This window comes from Lipotes vexillifer, unplaced genomic scaffold, assembly GCF_000442215.2.
Source record: "Lipotes vexillifer unplaced genomic scaffold, Lipotes_vexillifer_v1.1 scaffold802, whole genome shotgun sequence".
NCBI classification, from domain to species: Eukaryota; Metazoa; Chordata; class Mammalia; order Artiodactyla; family Lipotidae; genus Lipotes; species Lipotes vexillifer.
Window position 1 is genome coordinate 2,194,839 of NW_006790237.1, and position 11,514 is coordinate 2,206,352.

The following is an 11,514-nucleotide window of genomic DNA, read 5'->3' on the forward strand; positions in this document are numbered from 1 at the left end:
CCTCCCCACCTTCCCCCAAACATCTGCATTACCTGCATCTGCATTGCCTGCACCTGCATTGCCTGCGACTGCATGACCTGCAACTGCATTGCCTGCATCTGTATTGCCTGCACCTGCATTGCCTGCACCTGCATTGCCTACATCTGCATTACCTGCACCTGCGTTACCTGCATCTGCATTGCCTGCACCTGTGTTACCTGCGCCTGCATTGCCTGCGCCTGCATTGCCTGCGCCTGCGTTGCCTGCGCCTGCATTACCTGCATCCAAGACAGTCGTCCCATCCAGCCCAAGTCTGAAATGCACTGTTTCTCCACACTGCCACACAACTTGATTGACATTTAGGGCAGGAAAACCAGAGTCAGCTTTAATGCTGCACTTCTCCCAAACAGGCTTGCTCGAGCAAAGTCAGCTTTTTGCACCTCAGAATCATTGCCCATCTGCCCCCTTCTCCTCACGTGTCCGTATCAACCAGCCCGACTCATGCTCATCCTCTGATCCCTGACTTTCATTTATTTCTTGAACTATGACTAATGTGGCCATGCCTGAGGTTTCTGAGCAGATCCATCACCCATGCATTCACTTATTCCTTCAGCAACTATCTCCCACTTGTTGATTGCTCTGAGCACTTGGGTCATATCTGTATTTTTACAGAGACATATGTTACAAGTGGAAAATGTCCCTTGCTGTCAAGGACTTACATTTATTGAGAGGGGAGTGGGGCGGTTGTGGTGAAAGCAATGAACAGGTAAGTAGTGAAAATATACAGGAAATAAGAGCTATGGAGGGAAATGCAATGGGAGGGATGGTTCTGGGGGTGGGAGTCTTTGAGAAAACACCTGCAAGAAGTGAAGGAACTCAGTGTGAGCCCCTGAAAGAGAGTCGTTGAAGGGCTGTAAACAGAGGGAGCCACAAGTGCTGGCTGGGCTCAGAGGTTGGGACAAGCCTGATGCATTGGAGAGATGCATTGGAGAGATGCACTGGAGAGATGCATCACTTAATCATGATGAAGCCTCCGTAAAAATCCCAATAGTATGGGGTACAGGGAGCTTCTGGCTGGTGAACAAGTGGAGGTGCTGGGACAGTGATGTGTCTTGAGAGGGGATGGAAACCCTGCACCCCTTCCCACATACCTTGCCCTGTGTATTTCTTCATCGGACTTTTCATGCCTTCCTAAGCTGTATCCTTTGATAATAAACTAGTAATCTAGTAAGTAAGCGGTTTTCCTGAGTTCTGTGAGCCACTCTAGCAAATTAATCAAACCTCAGGAGGAGGTCATAGGAACCTCTGATTTATAGCCAGTTGGTCAGAAGCACAGGTGACAACCTGGGCTTGTGATTGACATCTGAAGTGGCAGCGAGGCAGTCTCATGGGATTGAGCCCTTAACCTGTGGGATCTGACACTATCTCCAGGCGGAGAGTATCAGAATTGAGTTACATTGTAGGACACCCAGCTGGTGTGGGAGAATTCCTTGGTGTGCGGGTATAAAGAACCCACACATCTGGTGTCAGAAGTGTTGTGAGTGTGATAATAGTGCGAGAGTAAAGGAGAGACACACAGGAGAAGTGAGTTTTTCCATAAACACCGTCCTGTTTATGGAAAACCTCAGGAAACCTCAGAGGGCCAGGAGTTGAGTTTGTGATCAATAGATGTGTGACCTTGGAAAGAACCTACCCTCTCTGAGACTTAGTTTCTCTCCCTGTAACATAGTAATATTTTCTACATAGGTCTGTGTGAGTGCTCAGTAGCACTGGAAAACAATTGGATGTTGGATGACTGAATAAATGGAACCTTCAGAAACGTTCCGTAACAGAATGGAAGAAAGAATAAATGCTCTGTCCCAGAGTCAAATTCACTTCCCGGACCCTCTCTCCCTTCTCCCCCCGAAACCACCTTGACCTGACCCCTTCCTTTGCTCTTCATCCAGGATCACCGGCAAGAGTGCAAGTTAGAGGATCCTCCTGACCCCACAAGCTCAGCAGGGGCCACCCCCACCTTGGGGGTGGAGGAAGAGCTGCATTACGCCTCCCTCAGCTTTCATGGGAAGCATCCTCAGGAGAGCACCTACTCAGAATACACGGAGATCAGGACCCCCTACAGAAAGGGGGACCCACAGGCTAATCCTTAGAGGCTTAACATCCCCATAGGTGCTGGGTTTACGAACTACTGTTAGCGACTTTCCTGCTATATTGGAACTACCTTAGGCTTTGCATTCAGAGAGACCTGGCATCAAATCCATGCTTTTTCTTTCATTAAGGGTATGATATCATGGGCTTCCCTGGTGGCGCAGTGGTTGAGAGTCCGCCTGCCGATGCAGGGGACACGGGTTCGTGCCCCGGTCCGGGAAGATCCCACATGCTGCAGAGCGGCTGGGCCCGTGAGCCATGGCCGCTGAGCCTGCGCGTCCGGAGCCTGTGCTCCGCAACGGGAGAGCACACAACAGTGAGAGGCCCGCGTACCACAAAAAAAAAAAAAAAAAAAAGAGTATGATATCATGCAAGACACCTTACCCCTCCATGTCTTGGTTTTCTGCTTTGGTGAAATGGATGTGAGAGGTCCAGCATCACAAGGTTGTTGTGAGGATTAAAAGAAAGTACGAAATATGCAACAGAAGTCTTCATACATTGTGACCTTTGTCAACTGAAAAAAGAGCACACAACCTAAAAGTTGCAAGTTATGTTTTATTTGGGGATCTTACTGAGGACTATAGCCTGGGAGATAGCCTCTCCCATAGCTCTGAGGAACTGCTCCAAAGAGGTCAGGGAGGAGCCAGGATATAAAGGTGTTTTTGCTGAAAACAAACAAACAAACATATAGTCGAACATCAAAAGATGTCTAACCACAAGAAGCAGACGTCTCAAAGTAATGACTTTAGAGCTTTTATAGCTTTCCTATGTATGGGAAGATGCAAGAGTCTGAGCTTATTGGAAATTACTCCTTAGATATGCGCCTTAACAATCTAGGGCCAGGATCGTGTTTTTCTTGTCCTGAATTCCCCTCAGGGTACACCTTGGGGGGAGACTGCAGTGGTTGATTGTTTAATGGCGGACAACATCCTTTGTTTACTGAAATGGCAGGCAACATTTTCTTTTTGTTTGTTTGCACATTTCACCCAGAGGCTGGGTATGTCCTGTCCCGGGCACCACATCGGCTACATGTCAATCTCACTGTCTACTCAAAACCCTCCCATGGAGGGAGACAAAGAGGGAAGAGATATGGGAACATATGTATATGTATAACTGATTCACTCTGTTATAAAGCAGAAACTAACACACCATTGTAAAGCAATTATACCCCAACAAAGATGTTAAAAAAAAAAAAAACCCTCCCATGGATCCCTTCCTAGACTTGACCTCCAGCACCATCTCTTTCCATTCCTGAATCTTCCCTTTCCACCCTCCCTGTCTTCTACTAGTCCTGCTATAGCCAAAATCAAGTAATAACATTTAGAGAATTTTCTAAATCTTAGAGCTGGCCATAGTCAAAATACTGCTCTCTCCTCAACCCAAAAGAATAATTTACAAGCTTCTCGACCTGACGTTTTAGGTCAGGGGTCAGGAGACCTTTCTGGTAAAGGGCCAGATAGTAACTATTTAGGCTTTTCAAGCCATAGGGTCTCCGTTGCAACTATTCAACTGTAGTGCAAAAGCAACCATAGACAATCTGCAAACGAATTAATGTGGCTGTGGGCCAACACAATTTTATTCGCAAAAACAGGCAGCCCCAGGGTTGTAGTTTTCTGACCTCTGTTCTAGGTTATTCTTAGTCTCACCCAACCTGCTTCTCCATCACCATATCCCAAACCACCTATCCCTCAAGCCATTCTCTAAGAACCCATCCTGATGCATCCCTCACTGTCTTTGTGCACCTGCATCTCTCCTTCCAGGAAGACACAGCCCCATGAAGTCATCTGGCTAACACCTTCTTATTCTTCAAAGTGAGTTCAAAATTATAGTCTGGGTTGAGAAGGTAGATGGAAGCAGGAGTTTGTAAATTTCCTCCTACAAAGCCTAACACTCTAATTTTACTGCAAATCAGTTGAAACAAAAACAGCCCCAAATATACCAGCAGCCCCAAAACCATGGCAGGGATAATGCATGACGCCCCAGTTTCTCAAGTGACACTTGAACAGATGAAAGATTCTGGTGTGGTATAAGAAAAGGCCTGGTGCCCAAACCTGGCGCCTACACCCAGAAAGAACGGTTAAGTCAGACTTCCGTTTATGATAATGTCAGCCTGCGTGATGTGACTCAACACATTAGAGGCCCATGGTTAGCCTTCCAATCCAGGCAAGATGACATTGGCCCATTGTTCCCTGCTTCTCCCTCTGTTCACAACTATAAGCCCTGCGAATGGTGCAAGACACAACCAAAGGAGAATTCTGGAAAGTGGTAAGAAGAAGACAAGTCGGTTTAGGACCCCAGGACTGGAAAAACAATGCAGAGTCAGGGCATCCCAGTTCCTACAGCCAAACGGGGATGAACACTCACACCCACCGTTTCCCAAGCCCTGACTGAGAAACAGTCAAGGGTTATCATCATGGTGTCAGGAACGAGCTCACCTGTCCCGTCACCCAGGTTAGGTCCTCTCTCCCTCCACAGCCCCGTCCTCCCCGCTGCATCAGCCCAGGCCACGCCCGACTGTGATTGTGTCTCCATCCCCCTTCCTGACCCTGGCTGGTTCTCCTTCAGTGTTGGCCTCGCCTTAGCCCAACCCCACAGGACACTCTGCTCAACAGATGGGAGACAGGCACCCAGGGTGCAGGAGCGGCCACCAGCTCAGCCAGTGGAGGGACCTGCCCGAACAGCGGCCTGTTCAGCACGTCCTGGCCTGAGGAGGGGAGCGGAAGTGTGGCCAGAGTGAAGTAAGAGCCAGTAGAGATCACAGGCGGTGCACAGAGTGAGGCAGGAGGTAGATGGGCTCCAGGCTAGACATTTACAACTGGCCTCTTGTTCGCACTTCCTGGGGTGAGAAGAGGACGGGCTCCAGGCCGGACATTCATTCCCAGCCCCCTGTTTACATTTCCGGAAGCAAGAGACAAAGGGGCTCCAGGACTGCATATTTATGACCGGACTCCTGTCTATCTTTCGAGATCTGCACCTCAATATAAAAACCAGCAACAGAAATAATAGTGTAAATAAGCAGACATTGGACATTTTTATGGCAGGAACAGAGTGGGACAAACTCTGTTAAAAGATCAAGAGGTTATGTATTTCCCATCCTTGGGGCAAGGGAGACATTGCACATGTGCAGAAAGGCTCCTTGGGGTCAAAAAGGAGGGGGCACCACCCCATAACATGTGAGGCTAAGGCCGTCCCATAGGTCTCTCGGCTGGAATCCATCTTGGGAAAAAGCTGCGCACGCATGCTGTTGAGGGTCCTAGGGCACGTCAGGTGTGGAAAAAGAAACCAGATAATTGGCCAAAGGTAAACAAAGACCCGGAAGAACTGCCCTATATGGATGACGTCACCGCCTCTTTCCGGAGCTCTTCCTCATTGCGGGGGACGCCCACACCCTTTCCCTCCGGGTGTGCGTCTCTGCCTTGCTTCTACCTTAACCAAACAAACTGTTTCTCTGTGTGCTCTCCCACTCGTTGTTGTGCTGTGCCTCTAATAATAAACTTTGTACCTGTTTTTACAGTTTTGCCTCCGTGAGAAATGCATTTTTCACGGGGGGGCAAGAGCCAGGGGGTGTGGTGGCTGGGATTCCTGGTTTTCATCCAGGCTCCCCAGGTTCAATTCCTGGGCAGGCAGTTAAGATCTCGCTTCACGCCACCACTCGCTGCCGCCACTCTGAGACCAGGAGGAGCAGCCGAGGTGTGCTCGGGTTACCACCTCTTTCACTCCCTTTTCTCTTCCTGTCCTCGGAGTGGCCCCATCCTGCAGGCTGACCACTGGCCACTGTGTGGGCTGCGCCCACTTGGGCTGCTCTAGGCTGCTCTGAGCCCTCCACTTGTACGAACACGTCGAATCTTCGGGGAGACCCCGTGGGTTGACTTGCTAGGGCTGCCGCAAGGAGTGCCGCCGACTGGGCGGCTTGAGCAACAGAAATTCATTTTCTCACAGATCTGGAGGCTGGAAGTCTGAGACCAAAGTGTCAGCAGGGCTGGCTTCTTCTTCTTCTTCTTTTAAATTTTTAATTGAGGTATAATTGCTTTACAATGTTGTGCTAATTACTGCTGTACAGCAAAGTGACTCAGTTATACATATATAGACATCCTTCTGCTGCGGTCCGGGAGCCACACGCCTGGAGTCGAGTTCCCCGGTAAATGCGACCCGTGTCCCAACCAAGGACACCCGAGAATCACCAACACCAAGCAGAAAGATCAGCAAAGGATTTATACAAGTACAAGTATAGAAGCTTACACAAACCGTCCGGACAGGGTCCCACTCGGAGAGAAGTGAGTGAGACCCCGACTAACAGCCGGGCGAGGCTTTTATACCCTTCACCGGCCGGAAAGTCCCCAAGGCGGGAGGGAGCTGTTTAATTTTGAATCAGCCAATCAGGAACCTGGTTCTTCCCGCCCCAAGCAAGCAAGCAAGTTTCTTACAGAAGCCAAAATGTGCTTGCTGTTAGCCCTGAAGCTGTTCTTCCGTTTCTTTCGTCACACTTCTGAGGCCTCTCTCCTTGGCTTGTAGATGGCCGTCTTCTCCCGGTATCTTCACGAGGTCTTCCCTCAGTATGTGTCTGTGTCCTAATCTCTCTTTCTTACAAGGACACCAGTCCTATTAGATTAAGGCCCACCCCAATGACCTGATTTTATATTAATTACCTCTTTAAAGGCCTTGTCTCCAAATGCAATCACATTTAGAGGTACTGGGGGTTGGGACATGCACATATGAATTTGGCGGGGGACACAATTCAGCTTCCAACACCATGTGAGCATAGGCACACCTCTGCACAGAGTGGTTAAGCCCCTTCCCAAGGTGGCACAGCAAGCATTAGGGAAACAAGCTCAAGCCTACAGCCATCTGCGGCAGAGCCTGTGCCCCTGACCCCCTCATTGAAGGCCTCAGGTGAGGAAGCCCCAGGGAAGTGCTGACCACCACGAGCTTCTCGCTGAGGGTGGGACTCAGAATGACCCCTGAGGAATGGGCAGGGCCAGACACCTGACCTGCAAGACAGCCACAGAAGGGTCTGTGGAAAACGCCCACCTCTGTCCTTGTATCAGATTCTCCCACAGACGAGGGTCGAACATTGTGATCCTTCCATGTGACAGATGAGAAAACTGAGGCTTGGAAGGGAGAATGGCAGGGCCCACCTACCTCCAAAAACTGGCATCCCCCCAGTGTCATGCTGGCTGTCATTTTGCTCCCAATGCCCGGCTCCCAAGCCTGGCATGTGCAGTCAACGCCAGGGGGGCCTGGGGCAGGGGGCTGTGAAGCCTCAGGACCACCTGTAGGATCATGTCCTTGTGACCACCCTCCTGGATCCTGGTCTCATCCTCTCTGTCCATTTATGCCTGGGAACTCGCCTTCTAGCTGCACGGAGCGATGGGGTTTCCTCCAAGCCTCTATCTGGGCTGCCCCTATCTCACACTGTACCAGCAGGAGCTGGGGCGCTGGAGAAGTTCTCAAGGGTGGAGACAAAGTCGGTCGCATTCTTGCCTCGTGCTCCACTCCCCTGAAAGGAGAGGTGCCCCTGTGCCGTTGTCGTGTTCATTTTGTTACCAAGTCCAAGCTTGCTCTGCTCGCCTCACAACGGGCCCATGAATCGGAGATGAGGTGTTGAGGGAAGGAATGGCAACTTTATTCGGAAAGCTGGCAGACCTAGAAGATGGCAGACTAGTGTCTCTGAAAAACCATTTTATCGGGGTTTGGTTGCCAGTTTCTTTTACGGCACAGAGAGGGGGAGCAGACGAGGAAGTAAAGAAAAAGGCCATAAGTTTGCAAATATCTCCTGGAATGGCCAGCCTGGGGGAGGGGATGTGTTCATTCCATCTTCCTTGCAGCCGTCCACAGGTGCAACAGCGTCCAGATGTTTCCCTGAACGAAGGCACTTTGTTTTAACCTTCAGGCAGAGGGGCAGGGTTCCCCGAGGCAGACCATTACGTATAGACAGTATCCTTTTAATGAACAAAAGCAGCGGAAAGCAAAGGTTAAAGTAAAAGAAACAGATCCAACATGGAGTCAGATCTGGCTCTTCCCTGTTGCAATTTCAGTAACTAATCACCACCTCTTTCACCCTGGCAGGACCCATCCCCGTCTTTCATGCATGGAGCTTTCCCGGCTGCCCCTCCTGCATCTCACACCTGACCGGACTGACCGGCCTGATTTCCTGCGGACAGAGGTGTGGGAGGGACAGGCTGTGGACAGGGATCCGGGAGACACCTTTGGGCTGTATTCGCTGCTCGTGACCCTCACCAGGGCCTCATACGGAAAGTAGAAATGGTTACTCTCCAAGGTCCACGCAGCTCCAGCAGCATGTGGGTGCTGAGTTCCTCTTTTGTGGTCGGTTACCTTCTGACCTCAGCTCTGGGCTTCCTGTGGGGGCTTCCTCTCAATCCTGTGACACAAAGGCCCCATCACTCTGACCCCAAAGATGCTGCTACTGCCACCACCGCTGCTGCTGCTGTCCCTGCTGTGGGCAGGTGGGTGGGCTGCGGGGAGAGGGGTGTGCGGGCCAGGGGCTGCAGCTGACCCTCGTTCCCCCGCAGGGTCCCTGGCTCAGTACAAGAGTTACGGGCTGCAGGTGCCGGGGTCTGTGACGGTGCAGGAGGGCCTGTGTGTCCGCGTGCCCTGCTCCTTCCAATATCCCCGGGACAACTGGGACGACTCTGTCCCAGCTCTCGCCTACTGGTTCCAGGAAGGGGCCAGAACCAGCCAGGATCGTCCAGTAGCCACAAACAACCCAGGTCGTGAGGTGCTGACGGACACCCAGGGCCGATTCCACCTCCTTGGAGACCCCCGGACCTACAACTGCTCCCTGGACATCAGAGATGCACGGCAGGGAGACACGGGGACATACTTCTTTAGGGTGGAGAGAGGGCCTTCTGTGAAATATAATTATATACAGAACGTGCTCTGCCTGCGTGTAACAGGTAAGGATGGTGTCAAGGAGAGGACACACAGACACAGGGGCCCTGAGGGCCCCCAGGGCAGGGCTGGGAGGGGAACCCCTGTCTTCTCATCCCAGGGGGGGCCCAAGGGGACCTAGGAGGACAGGACGCTGCGGCTGGCCTGGGGCAGAGACAGCTCTGAGGGGCACACTTGGGGTCCCCCCTCCAGGGCCTAGGTCTGTTTCTCTCTCCTCTTCAGCTCTGACACAGACACCCGATATCCACGTCCAGGGGACCCTAGAATCTGGCCTCCCCAGGAATATCACCTGTGCAGTGCCATGGGCCTGTGAGGGGGGACACCCCACACCTTCTCCTGGATCGGGGTTGCCCTCACTTCCCTGCACCCCAAGAGCACCCGTTCCTCGGTGCTCACCCTCACCCTGGGGCCCCAGGACCATGGCACCAACCTCACCTGTCGAGTGACCTTCCCCGGAGCTGGCGTGAGCACAGACAGAACCATCAGGCTCAACGTGTCCTGTGAGCGCGGGGCCAGGACGCCGGGTCCCTGAGGGCGGAGGGCGCTGGGGATGGGAGGGAGGGCCTGGGCTACTGCGTGCTCAGCCCTGCGAGCTGGAACTGGGGAGGAAGGAAAGGGGACGCTACTCCACCCTCTTCCTTTTCCTAATGTTTCTGGGGGAAAAGGGCCACTGAAAAGGGAACAGTTATGTCTGTCTGTCCAGATGCACCCCAGAAGCCGACCATCAGAGTGTTCCGGAAGGAAGACACAGGTAGGTCTAAACCTCTCTGCTCCAGGGGTGTGGTGGGAGTGGAAGTGTCTCTGCCCTTCGGAGCAGAGCTGGGGTTCAGAACTCAGATGGCAGAGAGGCTCAGGCCTGGGGTGGGGACAGCAGAGGTGGGAAAACCCCCACTGGCTCATCAGCTTACAAACTGGCCTCCCCCTTTCGCTGACCCTGCTCTCATGGGGTATCGCGTGGCCTCTTCCTTGTCTGTTGGACGTGGCTGTCCCCGCTGCCAGGGCTACGACCTCGTCCCACACCCTGCCCTCATTCTCCTTAGGATCTAGACCCCACCTACTCCTTCAGTTTCCTTCCCTCATTTTAATGTTATTGTTTAAAACAGTAAGCATACGGGACTTCCCTGGAGGTCCAGTGGTTAAGACTCCACTCTCCCAATGCAGGGGGCGCAGGTTCGATCCCTGTTCAGGGAACTGAGATCCTACACGCCTCACGGCACAGCCTAAATAAATAAATAAATAAAACAAAAAATAAAACGTAGTTTAAAAAAATAAATAAAATAAAATAATAAGCATACAATGTGTGTTAGTCAGCTCTGGCTGCCAGAATAAAATACCAGAGACTATGTGGCTTAAGAAATAGGAATTTATTTCTCACAGCTCTGGAGGCTGGGAAGTCTAAGATCAAAGTGCTGGCTGATTGGGTTCCTGGTGAAGGCTCACTTCCTGGCTTGTACATGGCTGCTTTTTGTCTACGTTCTCTGGTATCTCTTACAAGAACACTAACGTCATCGTGAGAATCTCAATCTCATGACCTCACCTAACCCTAATAACTTCTCAAAGACCCATCCAAATACCTCCAAATACCATCATATTGGAGGTTAGGGCTTTGACATATGAATTTGAGGGGAACATAGTTCAGTCCCTAGCAAAATTTAAGAAGAATAAAATAGTATTCAGCACTTGTGTATCTCCCCTCTTGGTTACCTTTTCGAATATAACCTACACATATACATTTTAAAACACACACGTATATGCAGACCATACTACCCACATGCTTTGCATCTCTATTATTATTTTTTAATAAACTTTTCATGTGGAGTAATTTTAGACTCACATGGTACAGAGACTTTCCACAAATCTCTCACCTCATCATTAAAATCCTCCATCAACATGGCATATTTGTCACAACTAAGAAAGTGACTTTGGTACATTTCTACAAACTAAACTCGCCTTTTTCTCAAACTTGGTATATCTTGGAGATTTTCCTGTATCTGTACATAGGATCCCTTCTTCATTCTTACTGATGACCCCATGGTTTTCCAATTAGAAGTATATTATATGATAAAGTACTTAATAGGTCTCCTGTTAGTGGAAAACTATGGTGTTTCCAATCCTTTGCAAAGACCAGACAAATGTGTGGGTCTGGAAGATAACTTTTGAGAGAGAAGGAAGCCCTAGATCAAAGGGTATGTTTGTAATTTCTGCAGATATTGCCAAATCGAGCTACATGGAAGTCGTTCTGTTTACGCTACCCCCTGCTATGTGTCTATTTCCCTGCTAAACATTTTCATCCTTGCTGATACCATAAGTGAATACACTATCATGTTAACGTGCATTTTCATTCTGTGAATAGGTTGAGTATCTTTCATTGTGTTTAAAAACCATGCGTATTTCTTTTTTTTTTTTTTTTTTTTTTGGGGGCCATATGTGGCCCTCTCACTGTCGTGGCCTCTCCCGTTGCCGGACGCGCAAGCTCAGCAG

The 11,514-nt window shown here is 50.5% G+C and overlaps 2 protein-coding genes across 2 annotated transcripts in view; both read left to right on the forward strand.

Moving 5' to 3' along the window:
- Window positions 1–2,126, forward strand: part of LOC103071961 (myeloid cell surface antigen CD33) — a 6,645-nt gene extending 4,519 nt beyond the window's left edge. The window contains 1 exon segment of the mRNA XM_007463456.1: window positions 1,926–2,126. Within this exon segment, the coding sequence (XP_007463518.1) occupies window positions 1,926–2,126 (201 nt within the window).
- Window positions 2,127–8,539: 6,413 nt separating this feature from the next.
- LOC103072232 (sialic acid-binding Ig-like lectin 5) overlaps window positions 8,540–11,514 on the forward strand; it is a 9,747-nt gene continuing 6,772 nt past the window's right edge. The window contains 5 exon segments of the mRNA XM_082931297.1: window positions 8,540–8,588; window positions 8,655–9,038; window positions 9,256–9,345; window positions 9,348–9,533; window positions 9,737–9,784. Of these exon segments, the coding sequence (XP_082787423.1) occupies window positions 8,540–8,588; window positions 8,655–9,038; window positions 9,256–9,345; window positions 9,348–9,533; window positions 9,737–9,784 (757 nt within the window).